Below are 22,388 nucleotides of genomic sequence, written 5' to 3'. Positions count from 1 at the left end.
AATAACACTATCAGGACTTCAATAAAAATTATTTATCTTGTTTTTACGTTATGGCAGTTAAAATGTTAACAATATTATTACGTTATACGTCAAAATTATAAATTAATTGCATCTTTGGTCTGTTAATCATATCTGATAGGTGTGACACCTCACCTAGGTGATGGTGACTGTTGCCGCCTGGGCTGTTCTAAACGATTCAAAATAAGAATGGGGAATAGAACTCCGCCGTACGGCTTAGAATAGGGGCAACTAATAATAAAAATAAAAAAAAAGGGTATCTAATCGATTTAAAATTGATACAAGAAAAATATTTTTTGTCAACACAAAATAAACTCGTTCAGTTTAATAAATGCAACTAACTAGTCAAATACGAATAACCGAATCTTTTATTACTGAATTAAATAATCAAGAAATATAAACACCCATATTACTTACATTCAGTTCTTCATTTTGCTTGAATAACCTGAATAAAATGAACTACCATTTATAAAAGTGAAATGCTACCTGTAGCTTTATTATAATTATGTTCTAACCAATGAAAAAGAAACCAGAATACAACTATATGAATTTACAATAATAATATGAACAATATATTTTAAAACGAAAATTGAGCAAAGTTTTTACTGATTAATACAAAAACAACAATTAATTCAAATGAAAACCAACGTAACTTAAACTAAACTGTATAATACTACATCAGGTACATACATTACATTTTGAATAAAAAAAAACGACCGAACAACACGGGCCGCTGATAAGGCGTCCTAACAGCTGACCACACCCAACCAGTGCAGCTCTCACACTTGGCGCGAACAGTGACTCTTGCTACCATAGCTAGTTGTTACAAAAAGCTCACTTGCAAAATAATTAAAACCTTATGGATTTTTTCTGTTTTACATTTTGCGATATTTAAAAGATGTGTAGTATCATATTTTAATATAAGTAATAAATAATATATTTATACTTAATTACAACAAAAAATATTTTAAGAAGAAAGTTAACTTTTTTATTCCATTATACAAACCTTCGTTAGTTCATTATTAATTCAGTCATGTAATTGAAATTGTGACTATTAGTATTTAGAACACTATTTTTCGGAAAAGGCATCTGCTACCTTTTAATATACTTATTGGATTTACATTAAAAATTGCAAAATATTTATAATTATTATAAATTTTTTTTATTATTTATTTATTGATTTTGTTATGACTATGCCGTTTGACCTAAAATATAATGATAAATAATTGAAAAATATTCTATTTTAAAAACTAAAAAAAATTGAAATACAAAATTATAATAACACGAAAAACGGTGATTTTTTTACAGAAAAATAACATTTTTTATTTAACTTTCATGCTCTAGAACACCCCAAATATATTTAATGATTAAGAGTTAGAAATTTTAATAACACAATGCACATTAAAATCTTATTTTATTTTTTATTTTTTAATTAATACATTAATTAAAAATTAGGGGTAGTATTCTTAATTAATCATACTGCATAATACGAAAAGTAAATGAACAGAAATGCTGTTCTCGTGATGAAATCGATTCTAACATGTAAAAAACTATGAAAATAATAGATGTAAAATTAAAAGGTGCTAGAGGTCTATAAACTTCTCAAAATTAGTCATACCCTCCCTAAAAATTAAAATAAATTGTATGTGTTGTTATATATATGTACATACATTTTTAAATAAATTTCTGGAGAGTTATAGTAAATTTTGAAGAGTTTAAAGTTCTTAAGTTCTTTCTGAATTTAACCCTATGTTCAAAATAAAGAACTTAAATGTATTATTATTTATAAAGGACTTCAATGATGAAAAGTACTGATGCATAAAATTAAAAAGCGGATTTCATAATTTACTGAGTTGATAATATATAAACTTTAATGGAATTTTATTATGAATTCAGAAATTATCAATTTTTTAATAAATAACATTTTATATTTTCAGTAAATTTAAATACTTTAATTAATAAAAAATTANTTAAACAAGTAGAATTAAATAAACAAAAACAATAAAAATAAAATTATAACATCAATATTTATTGATTTTTTATTTTACTATATATATATATATATTTTTTTTTTTTTGTATTTATAAATACGAAACTATTTTCTATCAGTCTACTGATTAAAAGATCACTTTTAAACATAATAAAATATACTATAACACATCCCTTGGTTGCTACACATTGATGTTCGAATCAGTTTTTTTCTGTTCTTCATATTTTTTCCTCTGCGTTGGTAAATTTGTAGTTAGAATCAACTAGTTTGCTCCATTGATGCATATTATTTAATGCTCCTTCCTTCATCACATTAAGTTTTGGATTCATTTGACCCAACGCCTATATTAAAAATATAACTTTAAATATTTTTAAATTTCAGTTACTTTTTATTTTAATTGTATTAGATACCAAAAAAAAAAAAACTTCAAGAGATTTGAAGATTTCTTCAAAAACATTTTAAAATAATAATAAATTGTCCAATTTTTTATTTTATTTTCAGTTCTTAAGATGTGAAATTAGATTAAAAAAATTCAAAACTGTAGTCATAATTTAATTCGTGTACAGCAAACATAACTCTATAGTAAAATCAGGTGAAAATTCTATATCAAAATGTTGTTAATAGTTAGTTGCTATTTTAACTACTTTATTTTTAAGTAAAAAAATTATTAAGTTTTAATTCACATTATTAACGAAGTTTGAACTAATTGGGAAGGGAATACTATCTTAATATTCCCCACATAAACTTCGTTTAATATGTAGGATCCTAAAAATGTTAGTATTTAATTGTAAATCGATAGTACAGTGGGGTCGCAACATAATGTGGACGTGACATAGTTGAGACAAGTATACATGTTATCTTGATGGAGTTCAGGTGTGTTTTAGGATAAATAAATAATAACAAGGAAGTACTTAAAAAACAAGTTCACGCTAAGTTTCTTTAAGTCAAAAGTGTTAATCGTCTTTTACCTGTGCCGGACAGGTTCGTGTCACCCGCGGTCACTCGGTGTCGCCCGACATGTCGGACAAAAAAGGCAGCTATGTCGGAGTCGCCATCCAGCGGTAAAGCCGAAATGCAATGCGACCGCATCAATCTGACAGTGATTAAAATCGCTATCATATAAAACGCTTCATTGCAAATCTGTAGATTGTGTTTAATTTTAAAAAATTGGTGGATTATACCAAAAACAAAATGAATTCCTATTTCCTTATTTATTCCTGATAAGAGTTTTTTAATTTATAAATATAATATATGAATAAATATTTATTATAGCAATTAAATTAGTATGAGATATTTAATAATTTAGTATCGTAATTTTTTCATAGAATTTATAAAAAATTATAAAGAAGTTTTTACTTTTATGGCAAATGTGTATAAACATTAAAGGGCTTGATGAAAAACTTTTTAGATAATAATTTGTTATTAATTATAAATAAATGGTCTGCAAAAAATTTTCATCAAAGTTAAAAATATACTTTTATAATTCAATTTTTCGTGCTAATTTCAAATCAGCAATTATATTTTTCTATCACCAATAATTTTTGATATTATTACTAATTAATTAAAAACTATAGGATATAACTATAAGGAAAATAATTCTGAATATTTCAATTGCATCATCTATTTAAACACCAAGAATTACATAGACATGATTAATATTTCTTTTTAAATGCTCCATTACAATAAAGAAATAATTAAAAACAAAAAAAAATTGTTTTTAATTATTACAGATTTTGTAAAATAATTAATAAATAAGAAATTTCTTCAAACAAGGGGAGACAACAGTGATGGGATCCATCCTTGATATACATTGAAGTTATTAATATAAATGAGTTAAAAAAATTTTTCTAACTCAAAAACTTTTGTAAGGTATTTTAAAATAAAATACAAAATCAAGAATTTTAACACAAAAATAACATATTTTTAAATACGGTAGCCATTTTGACCATGAAGGCAAATTAAAGTTCGAAAAATTTTTTTCCAATACTAAAGTACACTTAATAAGCTTTAATTTAAAATATATACAAAAGTGCTAGTATTTCCGAAACACTTTCAAATGTTTTGCTGAAAAATTAAATTTTTGAAAAAAAGTTGTCTTTTTAAATTTCTCGCTGTGAGCAGGTAAAGGGTCAGATTAAAAAGATATATATACCAAATAATAGGTAAATACTTAATATATCTATTAGTAACAAAATTGTATCGCTCCATACATTTTTCAAAAAGTTATAACATTATAAAGTTAAAAATATAAAATAGAATTTTTTTACAAAAATCGTATTTTAGCTTTAATGCGAAGCTAAGAAGATAATAATTATATCATGATGTGTTTATATTTTTTTTTTGTGTCTGTCATTACTTTTTCTCAGCTCTCATTGGACCGATTTTTCTTAACAATACGTCAAAAGATCACAAATCGTATCTAGTTGAAGACATTATCCTTAAAAATTAAAAATTTTGCCCTTGTTCCCTGTAAATAGTGGAAATCCCCCAAAAAATCGGTAAATTTCGACATTTTTTTTCCTAAAAAGTCCCATATCTTATTGAAAAATAAACAAATCAAAATAATTATTTTTTTATACTGAAACCTTAGATTTTTCTCTTTTATATGATATAATTTTTTTTTAAATATGACCATTTACCTGCCCACAGGTGGGATTTAAAAATAGCAACTTCTGCACAAAAATTTAACTTTTTCAACATAAGTTTTGAAAATGTTCCGTAAATACTGCGTCCTTTAAACATATACCAAATTAAAGCTTATTTTATGTACTGTAAAATGAAAAAAAAAATTTGTCCCGACGACTTATCTTCTATATGCAAATGTTTGTCCTAGTTAAAAAATATGTAATTTTGGTATTAAAATTTACGAATTCATATTTTATTTTTTCAGCTTTAAATTACTATAACTTTTTGAAAAATATATGGATCATCATTATCAAATTTTTTTTTTATATAGATATATAAACTTTGTGTTTACTTCCTTTTATTTAACAAATTTTTTTTTTAATTGGACCATTTTTCTTTATACAGGGGGTTTAAATTTTTGAAAATATGAGTAAAAAGTAGTACCATACATTTTCAAAAGTTAAGTTGAAAAAATTGACTTTTGTCAAAAATTTGCTGTTTTGAATTCGACCCATAGGGACAGGGTAGAAGTAAATAGAAATACCTAAAGTTTCTATGTAAAAAAAATTATATTTATTTGTTAATTTTGAAAATATTTGTGGCAGTTATAAAAAAAAAATTTTTAAATGTCAAAATTTACCGATTATAAAAATTGTTATTTTTTTTTTTTTTGAGATTTTCCACTTGCAGGGTAAAGAGGGAATTTTTTTCAATTTTTAAGGTATTATCTTCAACTAGATACGTTTTTTGATCTTTTAACGTATAAATGAAAAAATCGGTCAATGAGAACTCAGAAAAAGTGGCAACAGACACAAAAAAAAAACACATCATACCTTCTCAGCTTCGCATCAAAGCTATTATTAGTAAATGTTATTTACTTGATATAATGGTAAGCATATATCAGCTATCCATCTTATCTGTAATTGAGGAAGCTCGTGTTGTCTCTCCCTATCCATGAGCGCTTGTGGTTGAATTTTTAATTCAAACCTTTCTTTATCGCCCTGTTCTATAAATTCGTCTGTTACTAATCTGGCTGCCCTTTGTTGAACGTGCCATTGTTTTGTTGACGCAGCTAAATCTGATGATGTCATTAACATTGCCATCAATAAAAAACGCTGTGAATCTTCATCCCAGCTATATTCTTTTGATTCGATCAACCGGAAAAATTTATTTCTTAACCTATTTGAAAAGGTTTTAATTATTTATATGCTAATAGTTTATTATAAATATATTTTATAATATTGAAATACGAAATACTTTTAAATATATTAATCATGGTGAATTGTTTCATTATTAATATGTAAAAATTACAATAAGTTGCGTTGTCAAACACAAACAAAGTTATAGAAAATCAAATCTGTATAAAAAAATATACAAAGCATGAAAAATTAACTAATGTTATTGTAATTTTAATTTCATTTCAACATTACATACATATTTGACAATTTCAAACTTTTTAAAATCGTATAAAACGTTTTTTTATTAAACTAATGATATATTTATTCTTTCTCGATTAATTTATCACACAATGGACGTTATTTTTATAAAAATTTTATTTTATTTATTTGTTATTTATTATTTAATAGATAGATACGTAAAATTACTTAGATTTATAAAATAAAGTATTTTTGAAATCAATTGTAAAACATATACCGATATTTAGGTACCAATAAATACTAGAACATTTCTCTTTTGTATTTCTTTATAATTTATGTTGTTTTTGGATATTAAAAATTTCTTTGAAAAACCAAATATTTTATGAAAATTAAAATTGAAAAGATTTGCTCATCTTATTTCTTCCGGAAATATAATAAAAAAGTTTATTAAAAATGTTCAGTCCTATTTGTTATAAAATTATATGATAATCGCTCCAATTCATTAGTAGTTAATTAGACTTACTGGAAATACATGCAAAGATCTGTTGCCAAAATGCTATGCTTAAGGACCTTCATGACGGTTGTAAAACTTTCCGCCGATAGACTAGAGAATATGTTAAGACTCTGTCAAATGAAGATATTTTATTAAAATAGATATCTCTTAAAAAAATATATAAGCTAAAAATCTTACCTCACTACTTAAAATCATCACTGCGTGGTTGAAATGATGGTGTTCCATCGTATTAGTTGTACCATACAAAAGAACTAACGCCGAACGTGCTCTAGAAATGTTTATTTAACCAATTTCAAAATTTAAAAGATATTAACACATTTTTTCTAATGCTGCCGCTAATAAATAATAAAAATATGCTATAAATATAGTCTTAGAAGACAATAATTATTAAATAAAAAAAAACAGTAAAATGAAAATTTCATCAAAAGTTATAAGCGTTGTAAGCTAGGTCTGAGACACTGTCTATATAAATCTTTATAGTAATTGCATAAAAGTAATTTGTTAAATACATACTTTTCTTGGAATGAATTATTTGTTCCTCGATGATCTAGATCGTGGCATAGACAACCAACGAACATACCTAATACTTCGAGATCAGTAAATGTATTTTTCATGTCACAGCCCTAAAAATGTTTAAAATAAAATATAACGTAAGTCAATTTGTATTATACTAATGATACACTTACCATCATAATAGCAAACATAACTTGTGCAACATTAAAAGCATGCCGCCAATTGTGATATGGCACGTCTCTGTAATTTCTTTTAACTGTGATAAGAAATCTATACAAAGTCTAAAATAAACGAAAATTCATCGCATTAATTTTAAGTTTAATTAAAAAAAAAAATTGTATGTTGTTATTATATGTCTGTTAAAATATGTTTGTAAGTAAATGTTCTTCTATAGGATTTTTATTTATATTTTTTTTTTTGGAACAACTTATTATCTTCACATTCGAGTATCATTACACGATGAAAAAAATTATAAAATGTTTTAATAACTAAAACGTAATGCTTGCAATAGTATACGATTTCTACCATAGTAAACTTGAAATTTACTAACAAAATATGTTACAACATATTAAAAAGTAGTATTTATAATCAATGGTTATAATAATGATTATAAAGAAATTCAATTCTAATTGAAGCTATTTCAAACATTTTTTAAAGCAATTTACGCATGATTTTGAAAAACTTGAATATTAAAGTGTTTTACTGGCATACACGTAAAGGACCGAGATCATGACTTATATAAATGTTAATGTATAATAATAATGTATAATANATTTTGAAAAACTTGAATATTAAAGTGTTTTACTGGCATACACGTAAAGGACCGAGATCATGACTTATATAAATGTTAATGTAATAACAGTTCATAAATTACATTCAGTTTGGGTATTGTTTTTTTTTCGTTATATGCGAAATAAAGGTTGTTATTGTTAAAGAAAAATATAAACACTAATATTTTACGACAGCTTCTAAGATTTTATTATAATTTGTATTCACTTCGTTTTAATTTTTTTTTATTTTATAACTTAATAAAACCCAAACAATATATTGTGCATATTGTTTGTGCCGTTAAGTTATTTTGACGTTTCTTGAAAATGCTTTAACATTAAATGCTACATTGTATCTTTTTTCTTTAGGTAACGTTTTGAATTTTAAACGTAATAACCAGTAAAGAAATCATAGTGCTGTTATTTAAATTTTAAAACATTAAGTCTTATTGCACTTACTTCTTTTTCAATATTAAAAGCCTTGACCAGTCCTAGTTCGAGGAACATGCTAACTGCTGCCATAAGCATCTCATCGTCGTTTAGCGAGAAATCATCAAAAGCAAGAGAGTATAAATTCATCGAGTCGGCTGCTGGTACAGGCAAACTCTAAGCAACATAAATAACATTGATGAAAATACTGAGGATAAATAAATACTCGACACGAAGATTGAATCCTATTATTATTTTGGCCTTTCTATAATATAATTGCGCCAATTACATCTTCGTATTTTCAACTCATTTATTTTTTACTCATTTTTTTCTTCTTGTCCCTTACCAACCTCATTGTTAGCCGTTTATACACGATTTTCGCTTAAACTAGATCAGAATAATAATATAGTTACACATGCGGAATTGAAAGATAGTTTGCCGAAAAACATTAAAACTGTCATCAAACTCTCCACGAGTCCAATAGCATAAGTGTTATGTTCAGTTGCAAAACAAGCTAACTTTTTCCATTATCGGTATACTTGTGCGATAGCATTTGTACTTTGGCGGATACGGGAGATAACAAAAAAAATAGTTTTTGATTAATGCAAAACTATTGACTAAAACAATCGGAGCTTTTATTAATAGTAAATTAAAAGAGTTTAAAACAATAAATGAAAATGTTCATAAATATGAATGGTTATTGCACATGGAGAATTTTTTTTCAAAACATTATAACTGATTAACAGTTTTAATTTTCAGTAAATCTTTTTTTGGAATTATAACGTGAATAAATTAGTAAATTCTTAGAAATTTTTTTATATCCGTAAGTAAAAACTTACCAAGATACGTTCCACTTCTTTATTAGAAGCAGTCGCGTGATAAGACAAAACCTGAAAAATAAAATTGATCATAAATTACTTTTATTTCCGTTTGTCAAGCAAGAAAATATACGAGCAATAAAACTAAATTAAAACGAAAAATTATTTTCCGTTATGTAACGAGCGGCCCACGCAAGTTTCCTTACTTCTATAGAGACTTTTTGTCTGGCCATTGCCTTTTCTACTTCGCTATACATAAGCGTGTTGTGTATTCCTAGTCCGCAAAAGATCGTGAATGCCTATGCCATGAACCCATTATTAATACAAAATATAAACTTATGAGTTAAGGTTACTAACCTCAAATAACTGTTCGTCGTATTCGTCAAAAGGAAGAGAATTCAGCTTGTTTATGATACTTGCGACACCTATAAATCGAGTGTTTTGTTAAAACAGCCATTCGAAATTTTAGAAATGTATATTATACAATCGATGTAAAAAACAGTATAAATATCTACCCCATTACAAAACAATACATTACGCTAAGTTTGCGAGTGAGGTTCTAGAAGAGTAATTCAAAAACGACCAATAGGTTTTGTTGAAATTCTGTTCAAGTCTCTATTATTACAAATATCTTTAAACATTTCATTGAAAAAACAAATATAGACAGAAAGCTTCAATTAAGAGACTGTAATCAGTCAAGAACTATGACTCAAAATATTATTTATATTCAGAAGTTCCAAGTTTACTCATTTACTCAAAAATACTTATAGAATTAAATATGATTCTATTAAAACTAAAACGTTATGTCAGTTAATTTCATTTTATCTTATTTTTTAGGCAAAACATAAATAAAATATGTAGCTAAATTTTTATAGAACACACATTTGAGTATTTTAAAGGTTGAAAGTATTTTACTTGGTTAATATATGTATTCACATATTTTATTTCGATATATTCTTCTTTTCATAATTATAAAACGCTTTCCATCGTAATTAATGTAAGTATTTAAATAGTTAACTAATGCATTTATTTATCACTGAAATTCTGTTTAATATAAATTTATATTCAATGCAGCAATAAGTTTTAAAAATAAAATTGTATTACATACCTATAATTTGATCATTTTTATTCCTTATGGGCATCGCCAAAAGTGAATTGATTCCGGAATCCATTAGCCCTTCTTTACAATCATTATCGCTGACATTGAGAACTTCCCCCGAACATGCCACCCTTTCTGCTAAGCTTTCTAAATAACGCGAAACATTTTCTCCTTCTACTTTCTGTCTACAGCTATAAAGAAATATTAAAAATAATATTTAACAATTATATTTTATGATATAGAAACACTTACTTTTTGACATGGTTCTGTCTATGTTTTGGCGAATTTAAGTCGAACAACTTAGAGAACATCGTGTTGTCACATGATTCATCCACTAACAATACTGCAGCTCTTTCACACTTCAATAATCTCTGAGCTCTTTGCATAATTTTCATTATTACTTTATCTATTGAAGTCTGTTCTTCAAATAAATCGTGAACCACTTCCAGTAAATTCTGAATCATAAAATTTGATAAAATCAGTTAATAATTTACAATCAATTAATGTTTGACTTGGTAGATTAATTATTATATATTTTATGCAGATCTATTTTATTTAAAAATATTTACTCTATTTCGGTCATATTCTGCCCGAGAATCTTCAATAATTTGTGCATTTGTAATTGCTATTCCCACGAATTGCAAATATGTTTCTAGAAGCTATACATAATAAAAAAAAATAAATCATAAAAATTTTAATTGTATTAAAGCTATCTTAATTTTGTAATCAACATCAAAACAACTTAATTGGTATAAAAATATAAATAACTTTACGAATATATTAATATATTTCTAAGATAATTTATATTTTTATAACTGATTTATATCTCTAAAGAAATAAAAAATTTTAATTGATTTAGAAACCATTGTTCTCCAAAGTAACCAGTTTTGAATAGTGATCATTGTATTAGATATTTTATGATGTGCAAAGTTTATATAATATCCTTTTAATACTTAAAAGCTGTTCAAATATTTACCTTCTCGTCCATACTAGTGTATCGCCCATTATCTTTGTCTGGATTCTTATTGTTAACTTGAGCCACGGCTATAATTTCCTCGTACGAATTTTTTACTGGCATACAGAGCAAGGAAGATGTATAGTATCCCATTATACGATCAACTTCATCGTCGAATCTCGGGTCCTGGAATGACATTAAGTTTTGTTATAAATATATTTTAGTGAATTTTATGCTTAACATGAATTTTTAGAGTAGTTATATAATGTAAAAACAATTACAAATTTTAGAATTATAGATCAAGTTTAATTTAAAATTCGATGATAAATTAAAAATTTAAATTTAATTAATTTAACTATCTAAGTAAATTTAAAAAGTGTTTTTTAATTTGGCGTCAAATTGTTTCAATGTTAACTTATGGTGTAATGCGATATCGTAAAAATTGCTGTATTTGTATGCAATACAACTGATATTTACTTAAATTGTGTTTTGAATAATTAATAATGTAGTATTTTTTTGTACAATTTTTGTACTTATATCAATTAATTTTTACTTATAATGGAAATATTTGAAACAGAATAATAAGTAAATACATAAGCTTTAATTTAGGATATATATAAATGTATCAGACTTTCCGGAAGATTTTCAAAAGTTAAGTTGTAAAAATTAATTTTTTGTAAAAAAGTCACCATTTTGAAACCCTTCCTGTGAGCCGTTAAAGGGACAAATGTTCATAAAAATATATAACATAAAAGGTAAATATCTAAGGTATCTATAAAAAAAAGAGTTATATTTATTCGGTCATTTTTAGAAAAGTTATTGCAGTTTTAAGTAAAAAAAAAATTGAAAAAATGTCGAAAATTAGCGATTTTTACTTTTGTAATTTTTTTGGAGGATTTCCCACATTTACAAAATACGGGAAAAACATTTTCAATTTTTGAGGGTCATGTCTTACTAGATACGATTTGTGAACTTTTGATATTATGTTCATCAAAATCGATCCAGTGAGAGCTCAGATTGAGCGTTTATAGACACAAAAAAAAATAGTTATATAACACTATATATTTTTTTTAATTAAAACTACAAATTAATAAAAATACCCCCTTAAATACCAATTACTCCTAACTACTCTTTATTATACCCCCTTAATTATTATATTCCCCCTAACTACTCTTTATTATACCCCCTTAATTATTATGTCCCCTAGCTACTCTTTATGATACCCCCTTAATTATTATTTCCTCCTAACTGCTCTTTATTGTTCTCCCTTAATTATTATTTCCCCCTAGCTACTCTTTATTATACCCCCTTAATTATTATTTCCTCCTAACTGCTCTTTATTGTTCTCCCTTAATTACTACATATCACATCCTAAATTACTAATTATTCCTATTTTCTCTCCCTTAATTACCAATTATTATTATTCTGCTCCCTAAATACATATTACTACTAATTTATTACATCCTTAATACTAAGTACTATTGATTTATACTAATTACCATTATTCTGCAAAGAAATTATAATAAACAAAAATATACTTTTCTTTTGCAACTTTTCGCGCTGTTTTTAAATCTCCAATTAGATTTTTCTATCACTTCTAAGTTTTGATAGTAAAACTTATTATTAAAAAATAAGTATTGACATAAAAAAAAATTGTTTTAAATTAATACTGATTTTAATTATTAATATGTTAAAAATATGAAAAATGACATATTTAACCTATTTTGTTAATACTTTAAAGTTGATATTTGTGAAAGTTTATAATAAAAAGAACGGTAACACAGTGGGGTGGAGGCACAGTATAGACGAGACATAGATGGGACAAGTATAGATGATATCTGACAGTGATTAAAATCACTATCATAAGAAAGGCTTCGATGCAAATCTGTTGATAGTGTTTCATTTAGAGAAATTGGTGGATTATTCCAAAAGCAACATCAACCCTTATTTATTTTATCATATCCTGATTAGTAGTTCTTTGATTTTAAAATATAATATATGAATAACTAATTATTGTTGAAAAAATTTAGTATGAAATTGATATTCAATAATTTAATATTGTAATTTAAACGGAGAAATTATAAAAATAATAAAGCAGTTATATTTTGATTTACTTTTACGTGTAAAAATTTAAAGGGCTTGATACAATAATTTTCAATAAAAACTGTTTATTACTATAAATAAATGCACTAGACTGCAAGGAACTTTCATCAAAAGCAAAAATATACTTTTCTAAATCAACTTTTCGCGTTGTTTTCAAATCTGCAATTAGACTTTTTCTATCAGTTCTAATTTTTTATATTATTAAAAAATAGTATTTGCTTTTAAAAAAAAAATAATTATAAACAAAAAAAAATTGTTTTAGATTAATACTGTTTTGATTATTAATATGTTAAAAATAAGGAAAATGAGATATTTTTCATCTAAATCGGTTTAACGAGAGCTGAGATTGAGCGTATACAGACACACAAAAACAAACACATCATAGTAAAATTAATACCTTTTCAGCTTCGCATCGAAGCTAAAAATAATTATTAATTTCTGATATATTTGTCCGTTATCTAACTAACTTATGGATAGGTTAACCTATTAAGATAAAAGGATTTTCTTCTTATCTTATAAACATAATTTTTTAGTTTAATAGTTTTTTGATTTTAATCATTAAACTTCAATTTAATCAAAATATTATCATTTTTGGAAAAAAATCAATCATTACATTAAATTTCACTTAATGTGCGTATAATTTTTGTATTTTTACAAACTACAAGTTTTGAAAGTTACATCAATATTTGTTTACTAGAGAGCGACCAAATCACTAAAAATGCAAACCTTTTTTTTTTTTTTGTAAATATGTAAATATCTTAAAGTTGATAAAAATGTGAAAAAAATTTTAAAAAATGTCAAAATCATGAATTTAAGTATTTAATAATATTGGAAAACACCACTTGCTATATATTGTATTAGTGCTTGTTGATAATTATTAGTAGTATTCTAAAATGTGTATAAAATAATGTAACCCAATATTTAAATATAACCAACCATACATAAAAATACATTTTTATACTAGTAAATTCAAATTATGGAAAGATTACCACCCAACTTTATGGCTAATTGTCAAGATAATCAACAAAATTTAAACAATTTTATACTTGTATTCTCTGGGGACTACAAAATCGGTTAAATTTATAAATATAAAACATTTATATGGGCGCTAAAATTATATATTGTTGCAGTCCAGTCTGTTTCAATGATCTTTTTAATAATTATACGAATTATAAAATTACAAAACTCAGCTTAATATAAAAATAAAAGTATATTTTCATATAAAAGTAATACTTAAAAATAAATATTATTGGAAATTATTTACAAAATTTAAAAATTCAATGTTTATGAATAAAGTTTTTATTAATTAAATAAAATAATCTATCGAACAGCAGAAAATTTGAAAAAATATTGTACATTTTTACATGTATTTTAACATTGATATTGAATATTTTATAAATATAATTTTGAAAAATACAAAATATCTTAATGAATTTTATGTATGCTACGAAAATATATAATTCATAAAACAACGTACTATAAAGTATTTACTATTTCAAAATGTTTCATCTTATGTTTTTCGTTTCGTTAGTTTTTTTTAATAAATAAATAATAAAGTTTTTCTTAAGTAATAAATTTCAAAGAATTTTAAAATAGCACGAAACTTGATACGCTAATTGCTTACACTGAGTTCAACGACATTTTGTTGGATTTCAAACCCAAGTTTCTGAATATAAGACAAATGCTAATTAGAGCTTTTGTCTTACAGGTTTTATGCATTCTATCTGTTTGATATAACGTTAGTGAATAATTTTCTCCTGTTTCAATTTAATAAACGACACGCAATAAAACTGAACTGAGAACACAGAAATTGACGTTACAATGGCAATGCCCTTTACAGGTGTTTATTGTTAGCGTATTTGTCGTATAAGATTGACATCGGCAAATTTCGTCTCTTAGATAATTCGTTTATTTAATTTTACGTCTAAACGAGTATTTTATGTAAATAACTAAGTTTTTATAATTATACAAGTAACTGGATTACACTTACGAAAAATGTATTCAAAACAAATAAAGGATAATAACAATAAATGAAATATAAATGATACATAAGTTTAACGACGGAAATTATTTATTTGTTAGCAAATAGGTTCAGAGTTGTAATCTAAACGACTCTTTTTTTTTTTTGTTTATGATAGGTTGAAAATAATTCACTAGAGCTTTTTTGCATAGGGTTTATGTGTTATGTATACCGAGGACTCTTCCGAATTTTTCCTTTAACGTTATAAAAGTAAAATATGAGCACATAATCCTATTTTTGTATAAAAATATCCGCACCTACGAGGCATAATATCAACAAGAAATCAACTCCGCTTCTCGACAAACAGTAGTTTGCTTTGACGTAATTTTCTTTTCTTTTATCCGCCTTCACTAGTTAGTACATCTCCGACTGCGAATTAACAGTTAGAGGAAATGTACATGCATGTACATACCAAATTTTATTAACTCAAATCTAAAAATTATTCCTTTATTGTAGTGGCGAAATGACGCCGAATGACCCAGTTTTTATTTTGTAGCCGAGTCGCACACAAACAACATATCAATAAAATGTCGATTGTACGGCCTCTGGCAGAAATACAGCAGCTACCCCTGGGAGATACAAAGAAAACATCCATAACCGCGTCGGGCATCTTTTGTAGAATGTTATGCGTTTTCCAATGACCTCAATTTCTTGAACACCGTATAAGTTTATTATGTAGTAGGTATCTTATGAAGAGTTTTTACGAGGCGTAAAAAACATAAGAAAAATTTTAAACCGTAAAACATTCAGAATTGCGTGATTCGCGGAGTGAAATTTAACGAGTTTTGTAAAAATTAACAACAAAGTTTCACCTATTATGTATTATTTTGGTTTGTACAAATACACGACCGTGGCTCACTTTTCAATTAACTGAGCAGTGTTAACGTCGGTCAATGTCATAGATATATACGTTTCAATAAAAATATTCCAGTCTTATTTGAAAAAAATTGGATCGTCCTAAATTAGATTACTATCACTCGATTTTATTTCGATTGTGTATCCAAACGAAATTTGCTCATGTTGTATCTGATACACATCTGTAACCACAAAGTAGAAACTTATTACTCTCTTGTATGTATGTATTTGTATTTTATTTTCGATATTCTCAGCTATTTGTCGAGACATTGAATTTTTGAAATATTGTGTTTATTGTCAAATGGCACATGAAAGATTTAAAGAAACAGCTTTTAAAGTTCAAAGGGAAAATATATTAAAAATAATAAATAAAAACATAATCACGTTGAGGTAAAGTCGACATTTTCGAACTAAACGTAACAGAATTACGTTGACAAACACGATATTAAAAGGAAATAGAAAACTATTGCATATAATTAATAGTTCAAAAAAGAAACAACTGGAAGTAATATAAAACTTTGTGTTTCTAAAAAAAAAAAACGTAAAAAGTAACTTGGATTAATAAAAATATCATATGTTTTTGATAAAAAATGAAATATGCATTTCTTTTTTATTTTATAAAGTTTCAGTTACCTATCAAAAAATTGTCTGTAAAATGCTTGATGTAAAACATCATGAAAATACTCATAAAACATAGTTAATAGTTTCCAAGATGTTTTAGTTGTGACATACCAACTTATATTATTCTGTGATTTTTTCATGTAATAAATCTATTTTTCTAAACAATTTTACAATATTTTGTAAGAATATTATTATTTTTTTTTATTAATTTATATGATTCATATCTGATGTTTTATTCTAAAAATCAAAACAACTTTTTTAAATTTATCCAGAATTAATTAATTTCATGTTCTACGTATTTTAAATATATTTTTGAAGAAATCATAATTGAGCAAATGATACATTGAATTAAACGTTAATTTCATTAAACACTGTTACCCTAAGCGTGATATTTGATATAGCAAGTAAAAATTAGATTAATGTTTAAAAACAAACGGTATGAGTGTTGCTTTGTAAAATTATACGATAAATTCTCCCGTTTATGCAAAATTACTTATATTTAGTACAGAAAAAGACGGATAAATGTTCTCGCCATAGTATGACATTGTACGGGATAAACAACCTTAATAAAATTCAAATTTTCTTATAAAGCACAAATATTTTTATACCTAAATTTCTATTTAAGTTTTTATCCAGTATGTATTTCACCGACCAGTTTTTTAATAAAAAAAACTTAAAACGTCAGCTCCATAACCTTTAAGCACCAGTATAATAAAAATGTGCTCACAGAAATATGAAACCGACTGATATTTCAATAAGTATAATCTGAATGTGTTGCATTCTCCGTCGTATTAAGTTTATAGTTCCACAAAAAAAAAAACTGAAACTTTCACAATATTGAATAGAATGTCTTGTCGTTCATTCAAAGTTCAAGTACCCGAAAAAATATATACTCAAGATAAAAAATAACACTTTCTTTTATCCCTTTAATTTAAAAACTCTTATAAATTCAATACACTATTGGATGTTTTCATATCTGTATGAGACTATTTTCAGAGAATCTATGCAAATTACCTCGCAAGCCACGTCCAAGTTGACTGTCTCGCCGGTGGATGCGACGTGTCCCAGTATGCCGACGCCCCAAGGTATCTGTACCTCATTATCACCGGCTGCCGTTCGAACATTGTCTCCGGTCATACCGTCGGGCAATAGAAATTGTCCCCGGGCACCACTGTGGACGTCAAACACTTTTGATACCAAACACCGTCGGCGGCCTCCCCTGGGTGGCCCGTCGACGAGGAACAGCGACGCAGCGTCGCTGTCCATCAACACGGTCAGGTTATCGACAATTTTGTGGGATAACGACTTGAGATCCAAATCGGTGGCGATGTCTCGGACGACGGTCAAAAAGAAATCTCGTTCACCCTGCTCCCTTTGCAGGTCCCGTTTGGACTCTAAGCTGGTGGCTGACACGGGCCACCGGGGCAGCCGCACTTTTGAGTCGATCAGCAATGACAGCATGTTAATCGGACTTGGCGGCAATGACGTGAATCTGAGGAAAAGATAATTATTTTAGTCGATTATTTTAAACTTAAAGTCAATCATTTAGTTCAATTAATATGCGTATATTAAGCAAATGACAGTTTTGCTAGATTAACAAAAAAATTATACGTTTATTTTAATCAAGCAAAATCAATATTTTGTTTGATAATGTTTTTAACTCGAAAATAAAGTAGATAATCAAATTATCTCAATGCATACCTATTCTAGTTAATACTTTTTAAGTTTATTTATTCTGCGAAATTTATTAAAATAAATAATACGTATTCTTTTAATTGAACAAAGTATACCAAAGAATGATAAAAATAACAGAGAGGAGTTACAAAAATGAATTAAAAGTATCTATCAATGTTTTCAGTGAAAAACAAATTAACACGCATTACACAAAAAATCCTTAACGGTTTATCTGTTAGGGAAACAGGATATCCGCTTTTCCGATTAATAAAATGATATAACGTTATGGAAAAAAAACGTAACGACATTAAGGTTCAAGTTGAGAGTATAAATAGTCCACGAACTAAGAAGAGAAATAAATTTTAAAAAAGTACAAAAGAAGTTAATTATTTTCTTGAGTTAAAAAGTGAATAATAGCCTTCGCTATGTGTTTCGAATAATGTAAAATAAAAATAAATCATTTCAGATAAAATCCTTGATAACAATATATGCAATACTATCATTTGAAAAGCTACATAACAGTTAAGTCATTGCGTTAGCAACATTTTAATCAATAAATTATGAATCTTTATTGATTAGAACACCGGAAAAGACCACTAGGCAAATTTCCAACATATGTTGTTGGCATACAAAGTCTTATGTGTTTTAATGTCACCACGGCGAAATTTAAACACACTAGGAGAACACGGTCCTTGGCATTAACCCAAAATGATCAATGCTTTTTCACCAAATGCTTACAAAACTTAGAATCTTACAAAGAATCTGTTAACAATTGTAAAATTAAATATTGTAGGAGCTAAAGTTGATCAACACTATATAGAAATAAAAAACTGGAATAATAGATGTCTCAACTCAATATTGCGAAAATGAAAAATTGAATTATTTTACATTACTTACTCAGAAATACGTTATAAATAATACGGACTTTATATAGTTTAGATGTACTGTAAGTATATTTTGTTAAATCTCGTCAACTTTTTAAGTCAAAAAAAATTCTATATTTTTCCTTTCAATGTATTTTATATATTTTTATGTTTAATGGTTATTGTTTTTCTTTTCGTTTTGCTGTATGATCTGTTTTAATATTTGAACTATTCAATAACTTCTCTGTGATTACAATCAACAAAAAATAAAATATGATTTGTTGTATGGCGGAAGTTAAAAATACAGATTCAAAGTATCTCAATGTACGATAAATTGTTCAAAAATATCAAAGTAATTCAATTGTACTATTTTATTTTCTAGTATAAGTCTCACTGTCTTAATCTTGGGGTGAATATGACACCCATGATAAAAATAATTATACAAAGAAAATATATTTTTTTTCATCTAGAGATGGAAGTGAAAACTTTTCTTATTTATATTCCTCCCCAAGACAAAGCCCTAATCATGCTACTGATAAGCATCAACATTAATGGCTTCAATAAGATATCGATTAAGGAATTTTTAAAAAACAATATTACAAAACAATGGTTCAATTAAAAATGTATATAAAATAAAATGTAGTATTTTTAATTTTTTACATTGAATAAGTTATATTTTGTTACAATGTAAATTTAAAACTTCATGTTCTTAAAATAATTAAAACCGTATAGTCTACAATAAGTAATAATTACTTTTATCTGAGATCACATATCGATATTTATTATAATTATCTTAAAAAGGGTTTCGGGTAGCATTCTTTTATTGACAAAAAAAATTCAGGTTTACAAGTTTTTATGCTACAATTGAAGTGTATAGACCAAAACTCTATTTATACTCGATTTCCTTCTCTCATTTAGAAATGATCATAACTGTCTATTCGTATAATTTTTATTATCAAATAATTTTAAATAGTCAATGAAAATTTAAGATAGTTCAATTTATAAAAGTAATATTGTATAAAAACATTGAGCTTGAACAATGTTCAAATGTTCAAATGTTCAACAATGTTCAAAAACCATCAAAAACAAATGTTTGAATTTTAGGAAACATCTTAGGTGAATAGTTCTTTTTTTATTATTATTAGAAATATACAATCTGTACAATGAGCACAATAAGCATATATGATAAGAGTAGAAAAATTAACATGAGGCGAATTGAGTTATCTATCAATATTTTAGTTAAAATTTTCAATTTATTGTACTTTTATTGAATTAATCATCAAATGTTGATTTGAATAGCTAAAATTAACATGAATTTTAAATCCTTGAAAACAGGCACACGTACACATACATATATTTTATTATTATATACTATGACAGTAAAATTCTCAACGTAATTATGATGTATCATTTTACTACACTACTACTGTATGTAGTAAAAATGTCATGCAAAATATAAACCTGTTTACTTTTTGAATAAACAGAATAAGTGTTATTAATTTTAATAACATGTTTTCATCTATTAATTTTTCAATAAATTGTGTCTGCTGTACTTTCATACAATTAGAAGCAATAGAATAACTATAAGATTCTTAGGTAATATTATGTTTAGTGTTTTCCCTATATTTATTGCATATTAAGAGTGTTACAGACTTGATTTACAACGACTACAGCTTTTCGTCCAATCCTCATTTCGTTAATAATTTTTTAAATAATTATTGCCTTCTTAGACTACGTTAAATCATCATTTTTTATTATTAATGATGTATAATAAAAGTCAATAATTATTATTTTTTTAATTTCAAAGAAATGATAATTGGATTAAAAGTTATAATCGTTGCCAGCTAGGTCTGAGACACTCTATATATTGACGCTGTATATGTTACAACACAAAGNTGTATAATAAAAGTCAATAATTATTATTTTTTTAATTTCAAAGAAATGATAATTGGATTAAAAGTTATAATCGTTGCCAGCTAAGTTTGGACACTCTGTATATTGACGCTGTGTATGTTACAACACAAAAATGTCCTATTTTTGATAAAATAAATACATTTTCAACATTATAAATTATTATTACATATAGGAAGCTGTTGCATCATTTAACAATAAATAGGTGAATAATTAAACTAAAGTACCCATAAATACTCTTAATCATCCAACTCCAAACCATACTTAGACAAGATTTTGTAATAAATAACATAAATTTGTTAATATTCTTCTTCTTATATATTGTCAATGATATTAAATGTTATCTTGAACTAAAAATGTTACTATATAATAAAATATTTTACTTTTCATTAGTTTTTAATTTTACAAAACTACAACATTTTGGTTGTGCTTTAAATTTATTTTAGAATTAAAACTAATTTTAAACAAAATTTATAGATATGATTGCAAATGAATTATTAAGAAAAAGTATGCATAACTTATAACTTATTTATAACATTTTACATAACAATACAAATATGTAGAAAAATTATGTATATATTTTTTAATTAAAAGTAAAACATGTATGAATTTTTAATGTAATTTTTTTAACTTCGATGTGAAGCTAAGAAGGTATTGGTTTGGTGAGCTGTAATTTAGTTTTTTTATATTTGTCCATTCAAATTCTCAGCTCTCACAGAACCAATTTTAATGAACAATATGTCAAAAGAACTCGATTTTAATGTAAATAAACCAGCTAGTGGCGAAAAATAGAAAAAAATCCTTATTTTTAGAAATTAATTAAATATTACAAAAATACACTACCGTAAAAAAAATCATTTCAAAATATTTAATATTTGAGTAAAATTTTAAATCATAGAAATTTAAAACTAAAAATATACAAATTATGAAATTAAACACATTTGCATCGAAGCGTTTTTTATAATAGTGATGTTAATGACTGTCAGATATCATCTACACTTCTATTTCCCTTTTATGACGCAACACTTTTTTTTTTCAATTATTTGAAAAGTAATTTTTTATTATGTTTAATTAACAACTATTAAAAATGAATACAATATTACTGTGTTGGTTATTATATTAATATAAATAACTTTGAAAAAATAAATATTTAATTTAAAATACAAGAATAAATAAACAAATCAATTTATTTTAGCTTCGATGCGAAGCGGAGAAGGTATTAATTTTACTATGATGT

The 22,388-nt window shown here is 25.7% G+C and overlaps 1 protein-coding gene and 1 long non-coding RNA gene across 2 annotated transcripts in view; one reads left to right on the top strand and one right to left on the bottom strand.

Moving 5' to 3' along the window:
• Positions 1-2,056: 2,056 nt before the first annotated feature.
• LOC126896720 (dual 3',5'-cyclic-AMP and -GMP phosphodiesterase 11A-like) overlaps positions 2,057-22,388 on the bottom strand; it is a 73,080-nt gene continuing 52,748 nt past the window's right edge. The window contains exons 3-17 of the mRNA XM_050669739.1: positions 17,718-18,195; positions 11,126-11,290; positions 10,719-10,808; positions 10,402-10,604; positions 10,159-10,340; positions 9,408-9,475; positions 9,257-9,349; positions 9,072-9,122; positions 8,263-8,409; positions 7,210-7,317; positions 7,037-7,146; positions 6,701-6,791; positions 6,533-6,633; positions 5,512-5,812; positions 2,057-2,349 (exon numbers count right to left, since the gene is read on the bottom strand). Of these exons, the coding sequence (XP_050525696.1) occupies positions 2,227-2,349; positions 5,512-5,812; positions 6,533-6,633; positions 6,701-6,791; positions 7,037-7,146; positions 7,210-7,317; positions 8,263-8,409; positions 9,072-9,122; positions 9,257-9,349; positions 9,408-9,475; positions 10,159-10,340; positions 10,402-10,604; positions 10,719-10,808; positions 11,126-11,290; positions 17,718-18,195 (2,311 nt within the window). The 3' untranslated portion in view covers positions 2,057-2,226. The remainder of the gene's footprint in view (positions 2,350-5,511; positions 5,813-6,532; positions 6,634-6,700; positions 6,792-7,036; positions 7,147-7,209; positions 7,318-8,262; positions 8,410-9,071; positions 9,123-9,256; positions 9,350-9,407; positions 9,476-10,158; positions 10,341-10,401; positions 10,605-10,718; positions 10,809-11,125; positions 11,291-17,717; positions 18,196-22,388) is intronic.
• The window catches only part of LOC126896748 (uncharacterized), a 3,166-nt gene continuing 2,402 nt past the window's right edge, over positions 21,625-22,388 (top strand). The window contains exon 1 of the long non-coding RNA XR_007701925.1: positions 21,625-21,658. This is a non-coding gene — a long non-coding RNA (uncharacterized LOC126896748). The remainder of the gene's footprint in view (positions 21,659-22,388) is intronic.

The sequence above is a fragment of the Daktulosphaira vitifoliae genome, unplaced genomic scaffold, assembly GCF_025091365.1.
Source record: "Daktulosphaira vitifoliae isolate Bord-2020 unplaced genomic scaffold, ASM2509136v1 Scaffold_1, whole genome shotgun sequence".
Lineage (NCBI taxonomy): Eukaryota > Metazoa > Arthropoda > Insecta > Hemiptera > Phylloxeridae > Daktulosphaira > Daktulosphaira vitifoliae.
Note: the sequence above shows the minus strand (reverse complement) of the source record. Positions and strands in the feature narration are given on the sequence as shown.